The sequence below is a fragment of the Ornithorhynchus anatinus genome, chromosome 4 (assembly GCF_004115215.2).
Source record: "Ornithorhynchus anatinus isolate Pmale09 chromosome 4, mOrnAna1.pri.v4, whole genome shotgun sequence".
Classification (NCBI taxonomy): domain Eukaryota; kingdom Metazoa; phylum Chordata; class Mammalia; order Monotremata; family Ornithorhynchidae; genus Ornithorhynchus; species Ornithorhynchus anatinus.
The window spans coordinates 103,242,990-103,270,442 of NC_041731.1; the positions used below are offsets into that span (position 1 = coordinate 103,242,990).

General features: G+C 43.1%; 1 protein-coding gene across 2 annotated transcripts in view; it reads right to left on the reverse strand.

Moving 5' to 3' along the window:
- DNAI3 (dynein axonemal intermediate chain 3) overlaps nt 1-27,453 on the reverse strand; it is an 86,338-nt gene that overhangs the window by 484 nt on the left and 58,401 nt on the right. Inside the window, exons 16-22 of one of the 2 annotated variants that reach the window (XM_029063030.2) lie at nt 26,917-27,004; nt 24,048-24,178; nt 21,028-21,091; nt 15,030-15,160; nt 11,703-11,907; nt 7,749-7,840; nt 2,655-2,777 (exon numbers count right to left, since the gene is read on the reverse strand). In XM_029063030.2, the coding sequence (XP_028918863.1) occupies nt 2,655-2,777; nt 7,749-7,840; nt 11,703-11,907; nt 15,030-15,160; nt 21,028-21,091; nt 24,048-24,178; nt 26,917-27,004 (834 nt within the window). Of the gene's footprint in view, nt 1-2,654; nt 2,799-7,748; nt 7,841-11,702; nt 11,908-15,029; nt 15,161-21,027; nt 21,092-24,047; nt 24,179-26,916; nt 27,005-27,453 lie in introns of both variants that reach the window. The other variant, XM_029063027.2, reaches the window with a different exon arrangement.

A 27,453-nucleotide genomic window follows, 5' to 3' on the forward strand; every position in this document is an offset into this window, starting at 1 on the left:
AATCCCGGCTCCACCCCTTGTCTGCTATGTGACCTTGGGCAAGTCATTTAACTTCTCTGTGCCTCTGTTGCCTCATCTGTAAAACGGTGATTAAATACCTGCTCTCCCCAACCTTTGACTGTGAGCCCCATATGAGACAGAGTCGGTGTCCAACCTAATTATCTTATATCTACTCGGGCATTTAGTACAGAGTTTGGTGCATAATAGACACTTAATAAATACCACAATTATTATGTTGATTATTAATTGTGCCGCTATTTTTAATGATAGGATTTAATTAACTCCTTGATTACAAATGGAATTTTGGGACTACCAGTAAAGACTTCAGATACACTGTCACATTGTCGAGAACTTGATTACAAAGGTGAAATGAACTTCTCCTGAAGCATTTATCTAAACTTGGCTTCATGGACACTCCTTTTTGAGCTCTCCTTCTCACTGCCCTCTCTGATATCTCCTTCTCAGTCTCTTTTGCAGGCTCCTCCTCTTCCTCTCCCTCCCTAAATTCATTCAGTCGTATTTATTGAGCGCTTACTATGTGCTGAGCACTGCACTAGAAAGGCAGCGTGGCTCAGTGCAAAGAGCATGGGCTTGGGAGTCAGACGTTGTGGGTTCTAATCCCAGCTCTGCCACTTAACAGCTGTGAGACTTTGGGCAAGTCACTTAACTTCTCTGTGCCTTAGTTACCTCATCTGGAAAATAGGGATTAATACTGTGAGCCCCACGTGGGACAACCTGATTAGTTTGTATCTACCCAGTGCTTAGAACAATGTTTGGCACATAGTAAGTGCTTAACAAATATCAAAATTATTATTATTATTACTAAGTGCTTGGAATGTACAATTCGGTGACAGATGGAGACAATTCCTGCCCAACAATGGACTCACAGCCTTAAAGTGGGAATCCCTCAAAGCTTAGTTCTGGGTCCCCTTTTATTTCCATGTGGACCTACTCCTTTGGAGAACTCATTCACTCCTATAATTTCAACTACCATCTCTATGCAGATGATTCCCAAATCTAGTTCTCTGAGCCTGATTTCTCTCCTCTGCATTCTCGCATTTCCTCCTGCCTTCAGGACATCTCCATCTGGATATCCTGCCATCACTTCAAACTAAGTACGCCTGAACTGGAACTTCTCATCTTCCCATCCAAATTATATTCTCCCCCACAACTTTCCTAACATTGGAGGCAACACCACCATTCTCCCTGTCTCAAATACTCATATCCTGGCATGGCATTATCCTCAGGTCATCACTTTTTCAGCCCCCATATTCAATCTGTCACCAAATTCTGGTGGTTAGACCTACAAAACATTGCTAAATTCCACCTCTTCTTCTCCATCCAAACTGCTACTACGTTAATCCAAGTACTTACTTTATCCCACCATAATGGCTACATCAGTCTCCTTCCTTACATTCTGACTCTATCAATCGATCAAACAATCGATCGTATTTATGGAGCTCTTACTGCATGCAGAACACTGTACTAAGTACTTAGGAGAGTACACTATAACAGAGTTGGTAAATATATTCCTTGCCCAAACAAGTTTACAGCCCAGAGGTGGGGGAGAGACACTAATATAAATGCCTAAATTAGGGGTATGTACATAAGTGCCGTGGGGCTGAGAGAGGGGTGGATCAAGGGTGCAAATATAAGAATAAGGGTGATATGGAAGGAAGTGGGAGAACATGAAATTGAGGCCTAGTTGGGGAAGTCTTCTTAGAATAGTTATGCCTTCTAGAAGGCTTTCAAGGTAGGAGAGTGAGAGTCTGTTGAATGTGAAGAGGGAGGACATTCCAAGCCAGAGGTAGGATGTGGGCGAAAGATTGGTGGCAAAATAGATGAGACCGAGTTGGCATTACAGAAGAGAAGTGTCCGGGCTGGTTGTAGTAGGAAATCAAGGAGGTAAGATAGGACGGGTCAAGGTGATGGACTGCTTTAAAGCTGATGGTAAGGAGTTTCCGTTTGATGTGGAGATGGATGGTCAACCACTGGAGGTTTTTGAGGAGTGGAACAACATGGACTGAACATTTACGTAGAAAAATGATCCAGGCAGCAGAGTGAAATATGAACTGGAGTAGGGAGAGACAGGAGGCAGGGAGGTCAGCAAGGAGGCTGATGCACTTGGCAGCGAGGGATAGAATAAGTGCTTGGATTTACATGGTAGCAGTTTGGATGGAGAGGAAATGGTGGATTTTAGTGATGTTGTGAAGGTTGAACCAATGGGATTTGGGGACAGTCTGAATATTTGGGTTGATGAGAGAGGTGAGTTGAGGATAACACCAAATGTATGGGCTTGTGAGATAGGAAGGGTGCTGGGGCTGTCCACAGTGACAGGAAAGTCAGAGGGAGGACAGTGTTGGGTGGGAGTTCTATTTTGGATACGTTAAGTTTGAGGGGTCAGCAGGACATCCAAATAGAGATGTCCTGAAGCAGGAGGAAAGGCGAGACTGAGGAAAAAGAGAGAGATCAAGGCTGGAAATGTAGATCTGGGAATCATCTTCACAGAGATGGTAGTTGAAGGCATGGGAGCAAATAAATTCTCCAAGGCAGTGGGTGTAGAGGGAGAATAGAAAGGGACCCAGAACAGAGCCTTAAACCTCAACTCCAGCACAGCCGAAGAAAACAGATTTAATTTCTCCAATTTGACTTACAGATTTCTTCCTTTGGGCTTCAAGTTCCATTTCCTTTCTTTCTTTTTCTCGGAATTCTTTGCGCTGACCAACGTATTCCAGGTGTTTGACTTCTCTCTCGAGGTAGCATCTGACACTAACACTCTTAGCAAAGAGACAACAGATCTATGTAGAGCCAAGATGAATCTTCCCACAATGATTTGTCAGAGATTAATATAGCATATGCTACTTAGAACAAATATAACAGTTCCACAAGTACATCTGGAGAGCGATTAAATTCCTCTGGAGAGGCTTTTTTTAAAAAAAAACCCACAAAACCAAATGATGAATATTCCATAGAAAGTTTGTTATTTTTTCACACAATGATGGAGCCTAATATTAAGAACAACAGTTGAGTTTTAGTCTTGGTCTTCTTGGTCTCTTTCCTTTTCCCTTTGAGGTTCATCCTCATTTAAGTTTTCCACACGCAGAGCTTAGAACTGATTGAAATTGTAAATCCAACTGGTTGTGTTAGCACAGTGAGCCAGTAGGTAGGCAGGGAGGCAGTACATTTAGAGGGGTATACAAAGGATTTTTGTATTAGCAGTGCCACCTTTTTTTTTAAGGTATTTGTTAAATACTTACCATATGCCAGGAACTTACTAAGTGCTGGGGTGGATAAAAGCCCACTGTTGGGTAAGGATTGTCTCTATCTGTTACCGAATTGTACTTTCCAAGCGCTTGGTACTGTGCTCTGCACACAGTAAGTGCTCAATAAATATGACTGAATGAATGAATACAAGCAAATTGGGTTGGACAAAGTCCCTGTTGCACCCGGAGTTCACACACTTAATCCCCCTTTTCCAGATGAGATAACTGAGGCCCAGGGAAGTGAAGTGACTTCCCCAAGGTCACATGGCAAATAAGTGGCAGAGCCGGGATTAGAACCCATAACCTTCTGACTCCCAGGCCCGTGCTCTATCCACTATGCCGTGCTGCTTCTCATAATAGTAATAATAATAATGTTGGTATTTGTTAAGTGCTTACTATGTGCAGAGCACTGTTCTAAGCGCTGGGGTAGATTCAGGGGAATCGAGTTGTCCCACGTGAGGCTCACATTTTACAGATGAGGTAACTGAGGCACAGAGAAGTGACTCGCCCATAGTCACACAGCTGACAAGTGGTGGATCTGGGATTAGAACCCATGACCTCTGACTCCCAAGCCCGGGTTCTTTCCACTGAGCCACGCTGCTTCCCATAAGTTTCCCATGAGATGAGATGAGAAGCTTCCCATGCTTCTCATCTTTGCCACCCATATTTTTCAGAGTTGCTGCTGGGCCTGTCCAACATGCAAAATAATAATAATATTATTATTACTATTGTAAGCAGCATTGCCTCATAGAGTATGGGCCAGGGAGTCAGAAGGACCTGGGTTCTAATCCTGACTCCCACCACTTGTCTGCTGTATGACCTGCTGTATGTTTGTAAAACATGCATTGAGACTGTGAGCCCCATGTGGAACAGACTGTGTCCAGCCCCATTAGTTTGTATCTACTAGAGTGCTTAGAACAGTGCCTAGCATAGAGTAAGCGCTTAATAAATGCCATGAAAAAAAATTTGGGGTACTCATTAAGTACTTACTATGTGACAAGTACTGTAATGAGCGTTGGGTTATAGCCAAGATAATCAGGTCCTACAAGGGGCTCAGGGTCTAAGGAGAAGTGAGAACAGGGATTGAATCTCCATTTTTCAGATGAGGAAACTGAGGTCTACAAAAGTGAAGTGACAGGCCTCTAAACGGTTTCTTGGTCGGAATCCTGGTCCCAGCAGCCTCTTTCCTTCTTACCAAATGGGAATTAGAGCCCAGACCTCCTGATTCCCCATGTTCTACTTCCCCTCTAGATTGCAAACTTCTTGTGGGCAGGGAACACGTCTACTAACCCTCTTATACTGTACTCTCCCATGTGCTTAGTACAAGGCTCTGCACACAGTAAGCGCTCAATAAATACCATTGGCTAATTGATTGATTTCCACTGGACCTCGATCTCATCTTTCTCACTGCCGACCTCTTGTCCACATCCTGCCTCTGGCCTGGAGCTCCGTCCCATTTCATATTCATTCATTTATTCGCTCGTATTTATTGAGCGCTTACTGTGTACAATTCGGCAACAGATAGAGACAATCCCTGCTCAGCAACAGGCTTACAGTTCTCTGCTCAGCAACAGGCTTACAGTCTAGAAGGGGGGAGACATATGACAATTTCCTCTCATTCAAAGCCTTATTAAAAGCCCATTTCCTCCAAGAGGCCTTTCCCGACTAAACCATCTCTTCATTTTCTTCCATTCCCTTCTGTGTGGCCTTTGCTTTTGAATTTGCACCCTTTATTCACCCTTCCTTCAGCCTCATAGCACTTAGGTACATATCCAAAATCTGTGAATTACATATTCACAATGCATGTATTTATATTCATATCTGTCTTCTCCTATAGACTGTAAAGCTTGTTGTGTGCAGGCAATGTGCCTACCAACTCTGGCGTGGCTCAGTGGAAAGAGCACGGGCTTTGGAGTCAGAGGTCATGAGTTCAAATCCCAGATCTGCCACTTGTCAGCTGAGTGACTGTGGGCGAGTCACTTCACTTCTCTTTGCCTCAGTTACCTCATCTGTAAAATGGGGATTAAAACCGTGAGCCCCACGTGGGACAACCTGATTCCCCTGTGTCTACCCCAGCGTTTAGACCAGTGCTCTGCACATAGTAAGCACTTAACAAATACCAACATTATTATTATTATTGTTAATAACTCTGTTATATTGTACTCTCCCCAGTGCTTAGTTCAGAGTTCTGCACACAGTAAGTGCTCAATCAATATGATTGGTTGATTGAGCGTCCCATTTAGAGATGCCTCAAGGGTGACAGCTTATCTGGACATGTGGATTATACCATGGATTGACAATTTCATTCTCTTCTAAACTCTGAGTGTGGAAAGCTAAAGTGAGGATAGGGAGGAATCTAAAGGGAGTAGGCCACAAGGGGAGAAGGAAAAGACCAAAAAACAAAAGAAGAGAGGAAATGGAAAGGGGACAGAACAAGGAAAAAGTAGAAGAGAAAAGGAGAACTGTGAACAGGTGGCTTCATTTCTTTCTCTGCCACCCATCTTCTCATGGCCAAGTGGGGATCGGCAGCAGCGGGTCGCTGAGGGGAGGCAAGATGAGGCAAAATGGGAGGTTATTTTTCATACCTCCTGATAATATATTGAAAACATAATTACCCATAGAGATTGGAACTCTTTCATACAATGTGTAGTTCAGATAACAGAACAAAACTGTGTTTGGTTAACAGACAAGTCCCTAATTTCAGTTCAATATCTGAAATTGATTGGAACATGAATGATGAAAAGACTGGGTACTGTTCATTAATACTGTCAAACCCCTGGCTACTTTTCCATAGCATAGTCTAGGTTGAAAATTTTCTTTGAAGGCTCATTAAAATAAAATCATATACACCCCTTAAGGACTTTGATACCGGGGTCTCACAGTATATATGAGAACTACCTTACACTTTCCTATTTCCTCTATTTATAATCTATTTTAATGTATTTCTTCCCTTGAAGACCCTAAGCTGCTTGTGGGCAGGGATCATGTAGAGGAACAGCATGGCTTAGTAGATAGAGCACAGGCCTGGGAGTCAGAAGGATGTGGGTTCTAATCCCGACTCTGCCACTTGTCTGCTCTGTGACCTTGGGCAAGTCACTTCACTACTCTGAGCCTTAGTTACCTCATCTGTAAAATGAAGATTGAAAGTTTGAGTTCCATGTGGGACATGGGCTGCATCCAACCTGAATGACTTGTATCCACCCCAGCACTTAGAACAGTGTTTGGCACATAGTAAATGCTTAACAAGTAGCATAATTATTATTATTATTATCATGTCTCTCAAGTCTGTTATATTATACTTTCCCAAGTGCTTGGCACAGTGCTCTGAATCCAGTAAGCTCTCAATAAATATTATTGATCGATTGATCTCTCTTTCAACCAAACTTACTAAATGCTTGGGAGAGTACTGTAGATATAATAAACATGATCCCCGCTGTAATAAATATGATCCCTGCCCTCAAGGAATTTAGACTGTAGTAGGGAAGAGAGGCAGTTGAATAAATGACAGATAGGAGGAAGTTAATTTGCACATATAGTCTACCACCAAAGCCTACCAGTTCTTCCTCTACACCCAAACGGCAACTCTCCCGTCATATTGCCATAGATGAGCAGCACGGCCTAATGGAAAGAGCACCGACCTGGGCCTAAGAGGACCTGCATTTTAATCCCTGCTGTGTGACCTTGGATAAGTCACAACTTCTCTGAGCCTCAGTTTCCTCATATGTAAAATGGGGTTTCAATCCCTGTTCTTCCTCCTACCTAGATTGTGAGCCCCATGTGGGACAGGGACTGTGTCTAACCTGATCACCTTGTAGCTACCCCAGCAGCCCTTGACATATTGTATGGCTCTGCCACTTGTCAGCTGACTGTGGGCAAGTCACTTCACTTCTCTGTGCCTCAGTTACCTCATCTGTAAAATGGGGATTAACTGTGAGCCTCATGTGGAACAACCTGATTACCCTGTATCTACCCCAGCGCTTAGAACAGTGCTCTGCACATAGTAAGCGCTTAACAAATACCAACATTAACAAATATTCTTCTTCTCCTTCTTTTCTTCTTTTTCTTCTTCATTATTATTACTATTACTAGCCACCCTCATCTCTCTGGAAACTCTTGGGAATTTTCTTGCCAATCAGGTGATTGAAACTTGTGTCTTGGATTCAAGAACCCGAAGAACGTTGTACTGTGGTTAACAGAGGTGTTCATAAGCTTTTTTCCCGAGTTGCTACACTCATTAGTTTCCCTTCAGTGACTGCAAATTCCCAGAGCTCCTTCTCAGATCCTGGGCTTCTTTGGTTATGTTTCCCACTGCTCCTCTAGCCTAGTTCTGCTCCACTTGTTCTACATGCAAATGCTTATGTCTTTGTCATAGACGATAATGTTTAGTTTCTGGATGCAATAGGCTGGGGCTGAAAAAAAAATAGCTTTTCACAAATCCAGTGAGAGTTCCGATTACATAAAGGCTCACAGCAAAAGGCATCTTACTTCATTGAGGGAAGGATGACTTAATGTCCACGGAATTTCCAGTATATGCAACGTTCCATTGTTATCGGATACCGCTATAAATTGCTGCTTCGCTGTAAGATGAACAAAAGGGAAAAGTCAGTCCTGTGTATCGAAGCATTAAGTTGACATTATTAATGTTAACATTAACGCTGGAGAAGCATCGTGGCTTAGTGGCAAGAGCACGGGCTTGCGAGTCAGAGGATGTAAGTTCTAATCTTGGCTCTTGTCACTTGTCTGCCCTGTGACCTAGGGCAAGCCACTTAACTTCTCTGCGTCTCAGTTACCTCATCTTTAAAATGGGGATTAAGAATGTGCGCCCCACGTGGAACAACCTGATTCCCTTGTAACTACCCCAGCGCTTAGAACAGTGCTAGGCACATAGTAAGCACTTAAATACTATAATTATTATTAAGTTGTCTTGGGTTTGCAGATTCACATTCATCTCACTTTGCTCAGGATTCAGCTTGTAGTTCATGGGTCGTTGAGGCTTAATGAGGTTCTGTGGCAGGAACCATATGGTTCTAGCAGAGCTAATTTTTCCAGTTTGGGAGAACAGAACAAGAACAATGACTGCTATCAAAGCCCCAGATATCCTCAAACCATGTTTGTTTGTTTTTTCCCCTCAAAAGATGTTTGCTTATTTTTTTCCCTTCTATCCAAAAAAGAAGCGTGGTCTACCCTAAACATGCTTTGTCAGGGTCTGGCGGTTGGTAAAGATGCCAGGTTTGAAGAGAAGTTCGTGATTACACACGAATGGGTTTTCAATGGCTACTTTTAACTTCTAGGGAGAAATAAAGCCTTCCCTGAGGCAGGAATTACAGAAAGGCAGCCCGGACCACAGCCTTTTCTCCTGCAGAAACAGCAGGTTTTGTTTTTCAAAGTTTGGAACCACATACCAACCATTAATGGGCACACAAATTTCTATCTTCATCTTTCATGTTGGCTTTATCTGTGTTCATTTAAAGGAGCCCCAGCCTTATTTTTTCAACGTTGCACGGAAGAAGACTACAGGAATATGCTAAATCAATGCAGGGAAATAAACACATGCAGCTCAGCAGAGCCGAGGCCATGATCAGTCACTGGTATTTACTGAGCACTTATTGTGTGCAGAACCCTGAACTAAGCGCTCGGGAGAGTACATTTCCATAGAGTTAGTAGATATGCATTTCTGAGGGAGGGCGTTACGGAAAGATTCAAGTTTCCTCTTTTTTTTCCTACTTGTATTTGTTAAACACCATGTGTTAATTATTGTTCTAAGTGCTGGGGTAGATATATGTTTGTCAGGTTGGACATAGTCCTTGTCCCCCAAGGGGCTCACACTCTTAATCCCCATTTTACAGATGAGGTAACTGAGGCACAGGGAGGTCAAGTGACTTTCCAAGGTCACTCAGCAGACAAGTGGCGGAGCTGTGACTAGAACCCACGACCTCTGACTTCCAAACCTGTGCTCTTTCCGGTAAGCACTCGACTTCTCTGACCCTCTGCTACTTCTCTTCTTCATTTAACCCACTGAGGTGGAAGGAAGTGGCTTAGAAGGCAGAGAGAGGCCGATGTACTATTTTCCTTCAGGGGACAAAGATGATCACCAAAATTAGGTAGCCTCAGCCCAGAAAGGGAGTAGACTGCATTCTCCACTGAATCGCCTTCTGACCGAGAACCATTTTTTACCCTATTTTTTTTCTCATGCTTCCCAGATTAGTAGTAATAATAGTATTTTAAGTGCTCAACCCAAAGCTAGGTTGGCTCGTGCCGAAATATGTGTAGATGGGGACAAGAGGAGCCACAAAGATGATGAAGAGGCTGAAAAATAAAGCCCCTGGGGGAAAGGTTCAAGGAACAAGGATTAGTCTGCCTGGAGAAGGGGTGAGGGGTGATTTAATAGCAGTCTTTAAGTATTTGAAATTCGAACGAATCCATCTCTGCTGAAGACAAAAGAGGAAATGAATTTAAACTGCACTTTGAAGGATTGAGGTTAAAAATATGGAATCGTTTCCCAACCAAACTGTTATATTTCCTTTTCTGGAAGTCTTTAAAAATAGGAGAGACCAGCTGAAACCCACAAAGAATGTAGGGTGAGTCCAAGGTCTCGGCTTTTTTCTTTTCTCTACCTGGCAGTTCGTGCTCCCATTTTCTGCCCCTGCCCAGATTTTTCACCCCTCCACCCTCAGCCCTCACCTCTTCTCTCTCCCCTTCTTCAACTGTGTCCTTGACAGCTCTCAGCTCCCTCTCCCACCTTGCTTTCTTGACTTGCTTCACTCCAGGACTAGATTTGAGTGTTTGCAGGCCCAGATAACCTTCTTTTCCTTCTTCCCCTCTTCCTCCCATCACAACATGCTCTATAGATCAGATCATTTGGGCTTTAGGATTAATGACGAGAGGCAGAAGAGCAGATGGATTAATTTAGCACTGCTTGCAGTTAGTACCGGGGCAATTCTCTTAAAGCGGGACTTTTGAGAAGATGGTAACCTCATGAGGAAGGATTAAAAACTGCAATAGGATTCCAAGGATCGCTCAGGTTGCCCTGAGGTAAGAAAATAATGCTAGTCCCCTCCCTACGGTGGTTTCCCTGACATATATGGTATTAATAGGTTCTAATCCTAGCTCTCCCTCTTGCCTACTGTGTGACCTTGGGTGAGTCATTTAACTTTTCTGTTCCTCAGTTTTCTTATCTTTAAGAAACTGCCCACTCCCTTCTGTCACCTTTGCATTAGGATTTTACACCCTTTATTCACTCTTCCCTCAGCCCCGTAGCACTTTTGTGCATAATCATAATTTAATTAATTTATTTATATTTATGTCTGTCTTCCTCTCTAGACTGTGTTTGTTGTTGCTTATAACTCCGTTATAAGCATTTAGTATAATGCTCTGCGTGCAGTAAGCACTCCATAAATGTGATTGATTTGCTCGCTGTGGGCAGGGAATGTATCTACTAATTCTGTTATTCTGTACTCTTTCAAGCTCTGCACACAGCAAGTGCTTGATAAATATGATTGATTGATTGATTGACGCAGCTTTCTCTCTCACCTTGCACCTTCCTACCTCACATCGTTATTCTTCTTCTACAACCCAGCCCCTACACTTTGCTCCTCTAATGCCAACCTACTCGGGTACGTCCATTTCATCTATTTAGCCAATGACCTCTTGCCCACGTCCTGCCTCTAGCCTGGAGCGCCCTCCCTCTCCTTAACTGACAGACATTTAACGATTATTCTCCACCTCTTCAAAACCTTCCTGATGTCACTTCTCCTCTAAGAGGCCTTCCTTAAGCCCTCTTTTCCTTTCTTCCACTCCCTTCTGCATCACCCTGATTTGCTCCCATTATTCATCCTCCCTCCCAGTCCCATAGCACTTACATATATATTCGTAGTTTATTTATATGAATGTCTTCCTCCCCTCTAGACTGTAAACTCGTTAGGGACTCCCAAGTGCTTAGTACAGGGCTCTACAGGCAGTGAACGCTCAGTAAATAAGTCTGATTAATTACCATCTGAAATTAGTCCTGCTAACTGCAGGAAGCAAATCCAACAGCCCAGAGAGACCCAGTTTATAAACGTACACAACTGCCAGAGACAGTCACTTGCTCCTTAGCCATTTTGGGGTGAAACCTCACTGTCAGTAGCCTTGTCCTAGATTCAGAAGGACAGTTAGCTTCATGGACAGATAACCCAACTGTGGATCAAAAGGAGGTTAATCAGCAGAGGACGTGGGTTCTAATCCCGGCTCTGCCACTTGTCTGCTGTGTGACCTTGGGCAAGTCACTTCACTCCTCTGTGCCTCAGTTACTATATCTGTAAAATGGGGATTAAGACCGAGTCCCACATGGGACAACCCGATTACGTTGTATCTACTTCAGCACTTAGAACAGTGCTTGGCATATAGTAAGCACTTAACAAATACATTATTATTATTAGTGAAACATTTGGCAGCACATACAAGAGAATATCCATGGCCTCATGTAGGTGATCATGGCTATACAGATGTTTTGGGTCTGGGACGGCTCGTGAGTTTTCTCCAGGAGATCCCAGATTTCAATATTCCCATCTTCTCTGCCGAGAAAGAAAACTCCTGCTCTTGATAAGGACCAGTGTCCGGCTGTGTATCTTTTGGTGGAGCAACATGACAAGAGGATTGGTCCAACCTTTAAATGAAGGGATACGACATTTTTAGAACACTTGACATTTTACCATTACCCTCCGATGAAGCGCAAGATGGTATGTCATTTTGAATATTAATGGTCTTTTTATGGTAATTTTTAAGCACTTACTATGTATGGGTTGAACAGTGTTCTAAGCACTGGGGCAGATACGAGTTCCTTAGGTGGGACACAGTCCCGTCCCACCCGGGGCTCACAATTTAAGCTCACGGTTCTTCTTTCAAGATGGTAAATGCCTCGAGGGCATGGATCATATTTACCTATAATAATGTATAATAATGATAATAATAACAACAATTGTGGTATTTGTGAAGGGCTTACCGTTTGCCAAACACTGTACTAAGCACTCAGATAATCAGACTAGACACAGCCCCCATTCCAGATGAGGCTCACTGTCTAAGCAGGAGGGAGAACAGTGATTCCATCCCCATTTTAAAAATGAGGAAACTGAGGCCTGGAGAAGTAAAGTGTCTTGCCCAAGGTCACAGAGTAGGTACATGGCAGGGCTAGGGTCAGAACCCAAGTCCCCTGGCTTCCACCTGAGCTCTCTCTGCTAGGCCAAGCTGCTTGTCCCTACTCTATTTACTCTATTGTAATGACCAAGTGCTTAATACAGTGCTGTGCACATAGTAAGTGCTCAATATATACTATTGAATGAATTGTGGCATCTGTTTAGTCTTTACTGTGTATTGAGAAATGTTCTAAGTGCTGGGGTAGACACAAGGTAATCATGCTAAGCACAGTCCCTTATAGTCTAAGTAGGAGGGAGGGGCGAGTTAATATCCATTTAACAGATGAGGACAACTGAGACACAGAAAAGTGAAGTGACTTGCCCAAGGTCACACAGCAGACAAGTGGAAGAGCTGAAATTAGAACACGGCCCTCTGATTCTCAGGCCCGAGCCCTTCCACTAGAGCGTGCTGCTTCTCTGTACTCTCCCTAGCACAGTACAGTGCTCTAAACATGGTGAGCACTCAACGAATGTCATTGATTGAGTGATTAATTCAAGAGGATTCTGTGAATTAGCTGTGGGAGACTCACATTAGACAGATTTATGCATAATTCATTTTAATATCTGCCTCCCCCTGTAGACTGTAAGCTCCTTGGGGGAAGGGAATGTGTTCACCAACTTTTGTATTACACATTCCCAAGTTCTCTGCCCACAGTATGTGCTCAATAAATACAATCGATCGATTGATTGTAAATGATAGACTAATTAGTGTCAAAAGAAATAGGCTTCCCACTGCTCCTATCCTGAAGTCTTTCAACTAAACAAGGTATGAAAAATAGAAGTGGAGTTTTCTTTCCTGTGTTTCTTTAAGCTGTTTATTTTTAAAAAGGCTCTGCCCCCTATCAACCTGCAGACAGCAGCTAAAACTGACGAGTGAGAATTTTAATAGTTCAGCTGTTTCCAATTTTCCTTCCTGTTTCTATGGAGATTGGTGAAAATTAGGTAAATATTGAGAGGCTCATCTTTTTAAGCCCTTAATTTATTTTGCTATCTGAAGTCTTCTTTCCATGGAAACGGGGTCAGGTAGCCAAATGTGGAGAATGTCTTTTGTCAATCCCATCTGTGGGTTCAATGCTTAGGGCCTTTAACAGAGTAAGGCAAAATTTTGGTCCACAAAATCCCAACTGGAAACTTGGGTGGGATTTGTCAAGCGATCTATATTTTTTGAACTGGTTTATCTGGTCAGTGTGGGGGACCATCCTTTCTCATCCTTTACTGACAAAAAGGGTCCCATAAATGGCCTAGGCTTTTCCTGTTTCTGCATCGGGTTATTTCCTCTGAGAAAGAGATGGCAGAACTCAATGATGGCTCTTTCCCAGACCTTCCTTTTGGACTTGATGAAGAGCAGTGTGGGCTAGTGGATAGAGCACAGGGCTGGGAGTCAGAAGGACCTGGGTTCTAGTCCTGGCTCTGCCACTTGTCTGCTGTGTGACCCTGGGAGAGTCACTTCACTTCTCCAGGCCTCAGTTATTTCATCTGTAAAATGGGGACTAAGCCTGGGAGCCCCACAGGTGTCCAACCTGATCATCTTGTATGTTCCCCAATGCTTAGAACAGTGTCTGGCACAGAGCTTAAAAAATACCATTAAAGAAAAGACCTGAAGGGAAAGGGCAGAATAATAATAATAGTAACAATAGTAATAACTGTGGTTATTTGTTAAGCATTTACTTTGTGCCAGGCACTGGATTAAGTGCTGGGGTAGATACAAGGTAATTGGGTTGGACACAGTCCCTGTCCCACATGGGGCTCCCAGTGTTAAATCCCTATTTTACAGATGAGGTAACTGAGGCACAGAAAAGTGAAGTGCCTTGCCCTAGGTCACACAGCAGACAAATACCAGAGCCATGAATAGAAGAACCCAAGCCCTTCTGACTCCCAGACCCATGCTCTATCCACAAGGCCACACTGCTTCTCAACTTCTGGGCATTATTTATTCGATTGTATTTATTGAGTGCTTACTGTGTGCAGAGCACTGTATGAAGCAGCTTGGCGTAGTGGATCGAGTACAGGCCTGGTAGTCACAAGGTTATGGATTCTAATCCCGGCTCTGCCACTTGTCTGCAGTGTGACCTTGATCAAGGCACTTCACTTCTCTGTGCCTCAGTTCCCTCATCTGTAAAATGGGGATTGAGACTGTGAGCCCTACATGGGGCAGGGACTGTGTCCAACCCAATTTGCTTGAATCCACCCCAGCGCTTAGTACAGTGGCTGGCACACAGTAAGCGCTTAACAAATACCACAGTTATTATTATTATTAAGCACTTGGGAGAGTACAATGCAACAGTCAACAGACACATTCCCTGCCCAGGCAACCTTTGTTCCGAAAGGGTGATTTTCACTGTTGCTTCTTTGTTCGGAAGGTGAGCTTACAGAAACATTTTAGAAAAATAACTTCCTCAGTCATGAATTTGTTTTGTTTAAGGTTTGTAAACAATGAACTTACAAGCTGATAGGCCGTGCCATGTTGCCCCTTTTCTACTTAGTGACTGGAAAGTATCATTCTGTCAGACCACAGAGGCCATTGTTCTTCACTAATAACCAAGGACAAAACATACACAGTCTTTGCTCAAGCCATTAGGCGTAAAAGGTGACTTACCATCAAACCTTCTTTCCAGATGCCAAAGTTCCACCCCCCAACAGTTAATATAATGTCTTTGAAAAAAGGAGATCTCTGGACAGTAACAACACTTCCATCGTGGACCAAAAAGCGGTTTATTGGTTTCTGGCCTGTTGGAATGGAAAATAGCATTTCACCATGTCACATGTCAAACCTTTCCCCGATTCCCACTCATAATAATAATGGTGGTATTTGTTAAGCGCTTACTATGTGCAGAGCACTGTTCTAAGCGCAGGGTTAGATACAGGGTAATCAGGTTGTCCCACATGAGGCTCACAATCTTAATCCCCATTTTACAGATGAGGTAACTGAGGCACAGAGAAGTTAAGTGACTTGCCCACAGTCACACAACTGACAAGTGCCAAGCTGAGATTCGAACCCATGACCGCTGACTCCCAAGACCGGGCTCTTTCCACTGAGCCACGCTGCTTCTGCACCTCCAATGGACAGGCCAGAAAAGATTATTTGTATGAACTGAGGAATTCAATTAGAAACTTTCCACTTGGCCAGACACAGCATAGGGGCATCGATGGGAAAATGTTATCTTTACCTTTAAAAGGGTAAATGTGGCTTTTCTGAATAAAAAAGAAGATGGAGAAGCAGAAACTAGGAAAATAAAAATGAGGAAACAATAAGAAACCTCCATTCTACCATCAAGGCTTTACTAAAGCCCTTGGAAACATGAGAAGCAGTGTGGTCTAGTGGAAAGAGCACAGGCCTGAGAGTCAGAGGACCTGGGTTCCAAACCTGACTCTGCCACATAATGACACTAATGATAATAATAATAATAGTCATGGTATTTGTTAGGCTCTTACTATGTGCCAAGCATTGTACTAAGCACTACGGAAGATACAAGATAATCAGGTTCCACATGGGACTCACAGTCTAAATAGGAGGGAGAAGAGGTATCGAATTCCCATTTTGCGGATGAGGGAACTAAGGCATAGAGAAGTGAAGAGACTTGTCCACGGTCACACAGCAAACAAGTGGCAGAGCTGGAGTTAGAACCCAGGTTCTCTGACTCCCAGGCTCTTGCTCTATCCACTAGACACACTGCTTCTCATGTTTGCCTGCTGTGTAACCTTGGGCAAGTCTCATTGCCTCAGTTTCCTCAACTGTAAAATGGGGATTAAATTCTCCTCCCTCCTATTTAAATTGTGAACCCTGATGGGACAGAAATTGTTTCCAACCTGATATACCTTATCTACAGTAGCACCTTTTGACACAGTAGCAGTGTTTGACACATAATAAGTGCTTAACAAGTACCATAAAACAAACAAATCGAGCCAGGAAGGTGGGTGAGCAAGCCGTTGATTCATTTAGGCCTCTGGACCGCAAGCTCTTTGTGGGCAGGGAATGTCTCTGTTAGACTGTTATATTGTACTCTCCCAAGTGCTTAGCACAGTGCTCTGTGCACAATAAGTGCTCAGTAATTACGATTGACTGACTGACTCTGGACTAGTCATTCCCAAGAGAGTCAAGGAGTGGAACAATCTCTGCAGAAGCGCCACCTTTTCTTGAGGTCTCAGAAACTTCACTGGTGAGTAGTACTTATTAAACTGGGAACAGATGTTGGGGCTCAAGGTCTAAGTAGGAGGGGAACTGAGGCACGGAGAAGTTAAGTGACTTGTCCAAGATCACACAGCAAGCATTTGTCAGATCCGGCATTAGAACCCAGGTCCTCTGACTCCTCTTTCCACTTGGCAATGCTGCTTCTCGTGCTTCCGAGGGTTTTACTGAAGACTCCATGGTAAGGTAAAACCACTTACCATAAAGTTTTCTTAAAGTTTCCTAATCAATCTTCTAGTTGTGCCCCAGTGCTCCCATGAGAAGATTGCAATCAAAATTGACTTAAATATTAAAGAACTGTTTTCAATGAGAAATTTCCTCACTCATTTTCTAGACACAGTGTACATTTCTGTAAAGGCTTTCTCCAGCTGTGAGTAGGGAGTATGAAATGTGCTTTTGATTTTTGAAGCATGCCATGTTCTACCACTTTGTTTTGATTACATGATCTGTTAGCATTCAGTTTAAATTCCTCGGTTCATCACATAAGCCACATTTATTACTTATGCTTCTCAGAGTTGTAGGAGTCTGTCATTCTTTAAACTCCCCTTTTTAGGTAAAGGAAATCCTTCCTCCTCTAAAGTAAACTGTTTGGGATAAAAACTCAAGTCCTACCAAGCCAATAAAGAGTCTAGCCAGCTGCTTCTGAGATCCTGACTATTTAAGTAGAAAAACTCAGATGCTTTTTTTGAAAATGGCATTTGTTAAGCATTCACTATGTGTCAGGCACTGTACTAAGGGCTAGGGTAGTTGAAGCCAGTCAGGTTGGACACAGTCCATGTTCAATGTGGGGCTCACAACTTAATCCCAAATTTAAAGATAACATAACTCTGGCATAAACAAGTGAAGTGACTTGCCCAAGGCCACACAGCAGAAAAGTGGCAGAGTCAGGATTAGAACCCAGGTCCTTCTGACTCCCAGGCCTGTTCTCTATCCATTAGACCATGCTGCTCCTGCACTTTCAGTGCTATTTTAGGGTTGGTGAAAACTATCATTCTATAAGCTCATCGTGGGCAGGGAGTGTATCTACCAACTCTGTTATAGCGTACTCTCCCAACTGCTTAGTTCAGTGCTGTACACACTGGAAGCGCTCAATGAAAATGATTGATTGATTGATAGCATCAGCAGCCTGGTGCAGTGGAAAGTGAGGCAGCGAGGGGTAGAGGAAAGAGCCTGGGACTAGGAGCTGGTGGCCTGGATCTAAGTTTCAGCTCTGCCCCCGGCTTACAGTGGGACTTGAGCTCCCTATGCTTCAGATTTCCTTGGGTGTAAAACAAGGATAATCATTTCTGTCTTTCCCTATCTCACAGGGATGTTGAGGACAAAAATGCAGTAAGCGTTCAGAAGTACTTTGGAAATTAAAAAGCTCATATAAAAATCAAAGTATTATTGGAGACTGCGACAGCTTTCCCACAGAATAAGCACCAAGTAATGGGGAAAAATTGGAGGCCTAAAACATGGAGGCCTTCCTTGATTAAGCCTTTTCCCTCTTCTTCAACTTCCTTCTGCTTCACCCTGACTTGCTCCCTTTATTCATCCCCCTCCCAACCCCGCCGCAGTTTCATTCAATCGTGAGCGCTCACTGTACTAAGCACTTGGGAGAGAACGGTACAACAATAAACAGTAACTTAATTATATTGTCTGCCTCCCTCTCTACACTATAAACTCTCTTTGGGCAGGCAATGTGTCTGTTAGTTTGCTATATTGTACTCTCCCAAGTGGTTAGTTCTCTGCACACAGTAAGAGCTCAAAAAATAGTACTGACTGACTGACTGATGAAAACTTGGCTTCACTTCCACGCTGTAGTCTCTGAAGATTTTTGGCAGGGCCAGAATGGCACTGAGGGAGAAATGGCTAGGGAACATATTATCAAAGGAACAGGAGTAATGGAAGCGGTGACAGGTGACTTGTGAGTTTTGGGGGGGTTTGAGTGGGGGAAGGGAATGAAGATGGGTGGGGGGGATGGGGACAGGACAGGGACGGGGGGACAGGGTGGGCTGCCTCTTTCACCTGGAGAGCAGGGAAAGTGTCTTTTATTTCTCTTGTAATTTCCCAAGTGCTTGTTGTTGTCTTATACTGTCGTGTCCAACCCATAGCGACGCCATGGACATATCTCTCCCAGAACGCCCCACCTCCATCTGCAATCATTCTGGTAGTGGATCCAGATAATTTTCTTGGTAAAAATACCAAAGTGATTTACCATTGCCTCCTTCCACGCAGTAAACCAAGTCTTCACCGTCGACTCTCTCCCACGCCGCTGCTGCCCAGCACAGGTGAGTCTTGACTGTAGCAGATTGCCCTCCAAACGCTAGCCACCGCTCAAGCTGGGAATTGAACGGATATGCCTCTGCCTGACTCTACCTCCCATAGTCCAGACTGGTAAAGTACAGGAAACTCTCCAGGTGTAAACCTGAGAGGCCCAAATGCTTAGACCAGCTTATCCCACTCAGTAAACTAGTTATTATTACGTGTTCTCTGCGGTTGCCGCTGTGATTTACTGCTGCCTACTTTGTGGTTGTCTCTGACATCCAGGTCTGAGGGGAAACTTTAGGGGGTCCACTGGGCATTTTGGGAATGTCGCCACAGGTGAACAGGAGTCAGACATGTCCCTTGAAATTCAGAACTTTTCAGCACTTTTGTTGATGATAATAATGTTGGTATTTGTTAAGCGCTTACTATGTGCAGAGCACCGTTCTAAGTGCTGGGAGAGATACAGGGTAATCGGGTTGACCCACGTGAGGCTCACAGTTAATCCCCATTTTACAGATGAGGTAATTGAGGCTCAGAGAAGTGAAGCGACTTGCCCAAAGTCAAACAGCTGACAAATGGCAGAGCCGGGATTCGAACTCATGACCTCTGACTCCCAAGCCCAGGCTCTTTCCGCTGAGCCACGCTGATGAAGCAGTTAGGATTAGATTTTAAGATTTTAAGAGTCAGAGGCCTTAATTCTAATCCTGGCTCTGTCAAATGCTTGCTGTATGACCTTGCTGTGTGAGCATTTAACTTCTGCTGACTGTGGTCAGGGAATGTGTGTGTTTTATGGTTATAGTGTACTCTCCCAAGAGCTTAGCATAGTGCTCTGCATACAGTAAGTGCTCGATATATACAATTGACTCGTTCACTCAGTGCCTCAGTTCTCTTGTTCTCCCTTAAATCTTAATGTAACTAACAATAATTTATGTACATAACCATAATTCATGAGCAAATCCGCAATTTATTTATATTAACGTCCATCTCCCCTTCTAGACTGAAAGTTTGTTGTAGGCAGAGAATGCGTCTACCAACTCTGTGATGTTATTAACAGAGTTAATAACAAAAATGCTTAGTACAATGTTCTGCACACAGTGCACAGAGTAAATACTACTGATTGAAGAAGGTAGGACAAAGGAGAATGGAAAATAGGGCCAGATTCAGTCAATCAGTGATATTTACTGAGTGCTTACTATATGCAGAGCAGTGTACTAAGCACTTGTGAGAGTATAACATAATTAGCAGACATCTTCCCTGTTCATAATGAGTTTATTCTCAGATTATTCTGGGATTTCTTGGTCCCAGGCCCAAGGTCTCTTGGACTAACTGAACTGATACTTCTAGCCCACTTTGCAGAGGCAAATGCACTACCAGCAGATGGTAACCAGAGCCCCTCTATGGGGCATAAATAGCCAGAGTCGAGGCTGTATTGAGAATCACCCTGAAATAAGTAGGAACTAGGTCCTTCAAACTATCACTCAGAATCAGTCGGTCAATAGATCATATTTACTGAGCACTTACTGTTTGCAGACCACTGTACTAAGCAGTTGGGAGAATACAATATAACAATGAAGAGACTCATTCCCTGCCCACAACGAGCTTACAGTCTAGAGGGGAAGACAGACATGAATATAAATTTTAAAAATTACAGATAAGTAGGTAAGTGCTGTGGGACTGGGAGTGGGGATGAGTAAATGGAACAAGTGAGGACAACATGGAAGGGAGTTGGAGAAGAAGAAAGTAAGGCATAGTCAGGGAAGGCCTCTTGGAGGAGATGTGCCTTCAATTAAGGCTTTGAAGTGGGAGAGAGTGATTGTCTGTTGGATATGAAGAGAGAGGGTGTTCCAGGGCAGAGGCAGGACGTGGGCGAGACGTCACTGAGAGATAGACGAGATGGAGGTAAAGTGAGAAGTTGGCATTAGAGGAGTGAAGTTTGCGGGCTGAGTTGTAATAGGGGAAAGTAATGAGGTGAGGTAGTAGGGGCAAGGTGATTGAGTGCTTTAAAGCAGCTGGTGAGGAGTTTCTGTTTGACGCGGAGGTGGATGGACAATCAGTGGACGTTCTTGAGGCATTAGCTAGAACCACAGGGGTTATCATTCCCCCCTCTGGTTGATTTCAATCAGAAAGTCATTTACGTCAGGGAGCAGCTGCTTATACTTACAAGTCAGCCTTCCAGAATCAGGATTTTTTTCCAGTTTCCAATCTGAATATATCAGTTCACCATCCTACAAAATGACAGAAGTCAAATCAGTGCATGGACATTCCCAAGGGCCTGAGAGGGACTGAGACACGAGAGGGATAGGTCTATACATAGAACGCAAATAGGTTGAGTTGGGGAAGTGCAGGAATGAAGACTTCAAATGGCTAATAGGTCAGTGAGGCTCAACAAGGGCTTATTTTTGTTTTTTTCAGCCATTTCAAAGTTCTCAGGCCTCGTCGAGTACGTGAGGTGACTAAGGCTAATAATGATTAGACTGTGAGCCTGTCATTGGGTAAAGACTGTCTCTATCTGTTGCCGAATTGTACATTCCAAGCACTTAGTACAGTGCTTTGCACATAGTAAGCACTCAATAAATACTACTGAATGAACTAAGGCTGGGAGCCCAGCCCAAACAGCTGAGCGGCAGCCTGGCCTAATGGAAAGAGCATGGGCCTGAGAGTCAGAGGACCTGAGTCCTAATCCTAGCTCTGCCACTTACCTGCTGCGTGACCTTGGCCAAGTCGCTTAACTTCCCTGTGCCGTCCCTGTGCCTCATTTTTCTCAACTGTAAAATGGGGATTCATTATCTGTTTTCCCTCCTGCTTAAACTGTGAACCCCATGTAGAACAGAGACTATGTCTGACCCGATTAACTTAATAATAATGTTGGTATTTGTTAAGCGCTTACTATGTGCCGAGCACTGTTCTAAGCGCTGGGGTAGACACAGGGGAATCAGGTTATCCCACGTGGGGCTCACAGTCTTAATCCCCATTTTACAGATGAGGGAACTGAGGCAACGAGAAGTTAAGTGACTTGCCCAAAGTCACACAGCTGGCAAGTGGCAGAGCCGGGGTTCGAACCCATGACCTCTGACTCCAAAGCCCGTGCTCTTTCCAGTGAGCCACGCTGCTTCTCATAAACTTAACTTCTCATAAACTTAACTTCTCATAAACTTAACTTGTACATATCCCAGCTCTTAGAACAGTACTTGACACATATTAAGTGGTTAACAAAACCATAATGACTTCTCTGGAAAGAACACAGGCCTGGTAGTCAGAGAACCTGACTTCTCCTCCTGCATGTTGTGTGACCTTGGGCAAATCACTTAACTTTTCTGTACCTCATTTCCCTCATTTATAAAATGGGGATTAAACACCTGTTCTCCTTCCCCCTTAGACTATAAACCCTATGTGTTTCTGGGACTATGTCTTTTCTGATTGCATTATATCTATCACAGTGCTTAACACAGTTTTTGACACAGTGTGAGCACTTAACAAATACTATGTAGCCAGAGATCCATGAGTTGAGACATTGATCTGCATGTCCCAAAGGAGTTGATGTCTGTATTGGCATTATGTTCCTATAATATAATCCTGCAATATATCTGTAGATTAGAATTTTAAGGGCAAACAAAAATCATGAAATTTAAATATAATAATAATTGTGAAATTTATTTAAGCAAATGCCCTTCTGGAATGCTCTCCCTCCTCACATCTACCAAACTAACTTTCTTCCCCTCTTCAAAATCCTACTGAGAGCTCCCTTTTCTGCTGCTCCTCCTCGCCTCCCCATTAACCCTAATCCCTTCCTCTGCTCTACCCTCTTCCCCTCTTCCCCTCTTTTGATGGTATCGATGCCTGTCTACTTGTTTTGTTTTTGTTTGTTGTCTGTCTGTGAGCCCACTGTTGGTTAGGGATTGCCTCTGTCTTGATGAATTGTACTTTCCAAGCGCTTAGTACAGTGCTCTGCCCACCATACATGCTCAATAAATCCGATTGAATGAATGACTGAATAAAGCACTTACTTTATACCAAGCACTGTACAGGGGTAGTGCCAAGATAGGTCAGGTGCTTGTCACACATGGAACTAACCGTGTAAGTAGGAGAGAGAACAGATATTTAATCCCCAATTTACACATGAAGAAACTGAAGCTCAAAGAAGTTAAGTGACTTGCCCAAGATCACACAGCAGACAAGAGGCAGAACTAGGATTAGAAACCAGGTCTTCTGACTCCCAGGCCCACCTGTAGCTTTTACCACTAGGCCATGTTGCTTCTCATGTAAGCAAGCCAAAAAGTATTTCTCTGACAATTTAGAAAGCAGTGGAAGCAAACTACCAAATTATCTCAGTCTATATTTTTGACCTAGAAAATACTTACTAATGGAGGGAGTGTTGACGAGTAGATAGTAAAGGTATATTGTGTCCAACCCAATTTTTCTTCCACCCACCCCAGAGCTCAGTACAGAGCCTGGCAGATAGTAAGTGCTTAGCAAATTCTATCATATTTTCATAGATGTTACTGGCATTCTGCACATAGAAGATGCTCAAAAAATGCTATTAATTGATAAGTGGAATTGTGGGGATAGAAGTCTGAAAGTTTGGGAAAGTCACTAACCTTCAGGACTAAAGGGACTGCCTTATATTTAACTTCTCTCTTTGTCAAAAACCTTGCTGCATCAATAAATCAATCAATGGGATTGAACAGTGTGGCTTAGTGGAAAGAGCCCAGGCTTGGGAGTCAGAGGTCGTGGGTTCCAATGCCAGCTCTGCCACTTATCAGCTGTGTGACTTTGGACAAATCACTTAACTTCTCTGTGCCTCAGTTACCTCATCTGTAAAATGGGGATTAAGACTATAAGCCCTATGTGGGACAACCTCATTACCTTGTATCTACTCCAGTGCTTAGACCAGTGCTTGGCATATAATAAGTGCTGAACAAATACCATCATTATTATTACTTAAACAGTTCTACAGATTTTCTAATTTTAAATGAAGCACATATCACACTTGAGAATATGAGATAGCAAAAATTATTGTTCAAGCAGGCATAAAATGCTTCAGAAATCTGTCACCAAAGATAAAGACAAATCCTCAGATTAAAAAAACCAAAAAACAAAAAACCTATATTGACATTTCCTTTTTCCACATCTTTCAAATGAAGTTATGGATAAATTAATATTGATAAGGCTAATTTCACTCACTTCAGTTCCAGCGAAGAAGTTTGTGCTGATATCTTCTAATGGTTTTAGGTTGAAGTTCACAGGATGGGTTAAGTTTTTATATGGACTTTCTTCTTCTGGCTTTAATGCTTTGCTCTGGACTTGCAATTTATCTTTTTACAAGAGAAGGTATGATATTACTTCTTTTAGCAAAAAGAAAAGCACTAGTCATAAAATAATATTTTAATAATCCCCCTTCCAGACTGTGAGCCCTTTGTTGGGTAGGGATTGTCTCTACTTGTTGCCCAACTGTACTTCCCAAGCACTTAGTACAGTGCTCTGCACACAAGTAAACGCTCAATAAATACGATCAAATGAATGAGTGAATATTATTTTTGCAGCAGTCGAGAAACACAGGTAATGATAACTTTCACAGTCAGTCTTTCTAAAGTCAGCTGTTCATCTTTATCTCCTTTTAAACCAGCATGTGAAGGTAGAGCTAAGCTTCACTGTACTGAAGAGCCACCAACTAAATACATAACATGGCCGACAGTCACAGATTAAAAAAACTTATATCAAATTTAAAATTACAATTTGGGAAGCAGCGTGGTCTAGTGGAAAGAACAAGGACCTGGGAGTCAGAGGACTTGGGTTTTAATCTTGGCTCTGCCATTGACTCCTGTGTGACCTTGGACAGTGTGACTTTCCTCATCTGTAAAATGGGGATTAAAAAGTGAGCTCCATGTGGGACATGGACTGAGTCCAACCTGAATATATTTATGCAGCTTTATATTTTTTGAGCACTTACTGTGTACACAGCATTGTACTAAGTGCTTAGGAGAGTAAAATATATTAGAGTTGGTAGACATGTTCCCCCCCCATAATCCATTCATTCAATCATATGTGTTGAGCACTTACTATATACAGACCACTCTACTAAGCCCTTGAAAAATACAATTCAGCAATAAAGAGATACAGTCCCTGCCCACACCAGGTTTACAATCTAGAAGTGGGGAGACAGACATCAAAACAAGTAAACAGGCATCAAGTAGAGTGCTCTGCTCAATAAAGAAGCAGCGTGGCTCAGTGGAAAGAGCATGCATGGGCTTTGGAGTCAGGGCTCATGAGTTCGAATCCCAGCTCTGCCACTTGTCGGCTATGTGACTGTGGGCAAGTCACTTAACTTCTCTGTGCCTCAGTTCCCTCATCTGTAAAATGGGGATTAAGACTGTGAGCCCCACGTGGGACGACCTGATTCCCCTATGTCTACCCCAGCGCTTAGAACAGTGCTCGGCACATAGTAAGCGCTTAACAAATACCAACATTATTATTATTATTATTATTAAATACTATTGAGTGAATGAAGGAATATAAGTAAATACAATTAGAGACATCAAAATGAGTAAACAGGCATTAATATAAGTAAATAGAATTATAGAGACACCTAAACAAGCTAACGGGCATTAATATAAATAAATAGAATTGTAGATATATACATATATACAAAAGTGTTTCGGGGCAGAGGTGGGGGGGAAAGAACAAAGGGAGGGCGTCTAGATGACACCGAAAGGAGGAGCTGAGGAAAAGTGGGCCTTAGATTGGAAAGGCCTCTTGGAGGAGGTGCGCCTTCAGTAAGGCTTTGAAGGGGGAAGAGTGATTGGCGGATTGGATGAGGGAGGGCGTTCCAGGCTATAGGGTGTTGTTCTAGGCCACAGTGAATTTACGGTCTAGAAGAGGAGGCAGATATGAATAAAAACAAATTACGGTTATGTATATAAGTGCTGGGAGGCTGAGGGAGGGGTGAAGAAAGGGTACAAATCCAAGTGCAAAGGTGGGAGTAGGAGACGAAGAATGAAGGCTTAGTTGGGGAAGGCTTCTTGGAGGAAATGTGCCTTCAATAAGGTTTTAATAGTAGTAATAATAATCATAATAATGGTATTTGTTAAGCGCTTACTATGTGCAGAGCACTGTTCTAAGAGCTGGGGGAGATACAGGGTAATCAGGTTGTCCCACGTGAAGCTCACAGTCTTCATCCCCATTTTACAGATGAGGCAACTGAGGCACAGAGAAGTTAAGTGACTTGTCATACAGCTGACAAGTGGCAGACCAGGATCGAACCCATGACTCTGTCTCCCAAGACCATGCTCTTTCCACTGAGCTACGCTGCTTCTCTCTCAGATATGAAGAGGGAGGACCAAGGTAAGACGTGGGTGAGGGGTCGGTGGCGAGATAGAAGAGATGGAGGTACAGTGAGAAGGTTAGCTTTAGAGGAGCGAATTGTGTGGGTCGGGTTGTCGCAGGAAAACAGGGAGGAGGGAGCAAGGTGATTGAGTGCTTTCAAGCCTGTGGTAGGGAGTTTATGTTTGACGCGGAGGTGGATAGGTAACCACTGGAGATTCTTGAGGAGTGGGGGAACACGGAATGAAGTGTAGGAAAGGGATCCAGGCAGCAGAGTGAAGTAGGGACTGGAGAGGGGAGAGATAGGAGGCAGGGAGGTCAGCAAGGCGGCTGATACAGTAATCAAGGCAGGATAAGCTAAATGCTTGGATTAACGTGGTAGCATTTGGGATGGAGAGGAAAGGACGGATGTTGTGAAAATTGAACTGTCAGGATTTTGGTGACAGATTGAATGTACCTACCCCAGTTCTTAGAACAGTACTTGGTATATAGGAAGAGCTTAACAAATACTATAATACTGATAATAATGACAGGTATTGTTATTTTTGTAACATTAACATTGTTATAACATCTATAACATTATTATTATAATATGAATTATAACATGAATTGAAAGAACAGTCTCAAGAACTCTATCCACAATTTACTGATTTTACTTATGTTTATCTGAAGACCTAGCAAGCATTAAAACGTCAATTCAGGGCCCGGATAACTTATGAATAGAGACCATTACCTTGCATTTTGTAATGGAGATATTCTTCACTCAGGCTAATTCTTGTCAGACAGTGGTCTAAACTTGTGTCACCTTTGGGTAGAGTAATCTTTTTAAAGACAAAAGGAACAGACTTAAGCATTCATTGTATAGATCTCTTAAAGTGATTCACCTGAGTGATTAGTTCTAACTTTTGGGCTATAGAGGAAAAAAAATATATAGATTTGAACTGAATCGTGAAAACAACCACTCCTTGCCTTTTTTCTCTTTTCCACTGGTACTGGAAAAAAGTGAATCAAGACGTTTCTTTTACATCATCTCATTCTTAGAAAGGCAACTGAGAGTTTCCTAATCAATCAATCAATCAATCAATCAATTAATCAGGCATATTTATTGAGGGCCTGGGAGTCAGGAGATCGTGGGTTCTAATCCCGGCTCACCACTTGCCTTGGGCAAGTCATTTCATTTTCCTGGGCCCCAGTTCTCTCATCTTTAAATGAGATTGAGACTGTGAGCCCCACATGGGACAGGGACTGTGCCCAACCTGATTTGCCTGTG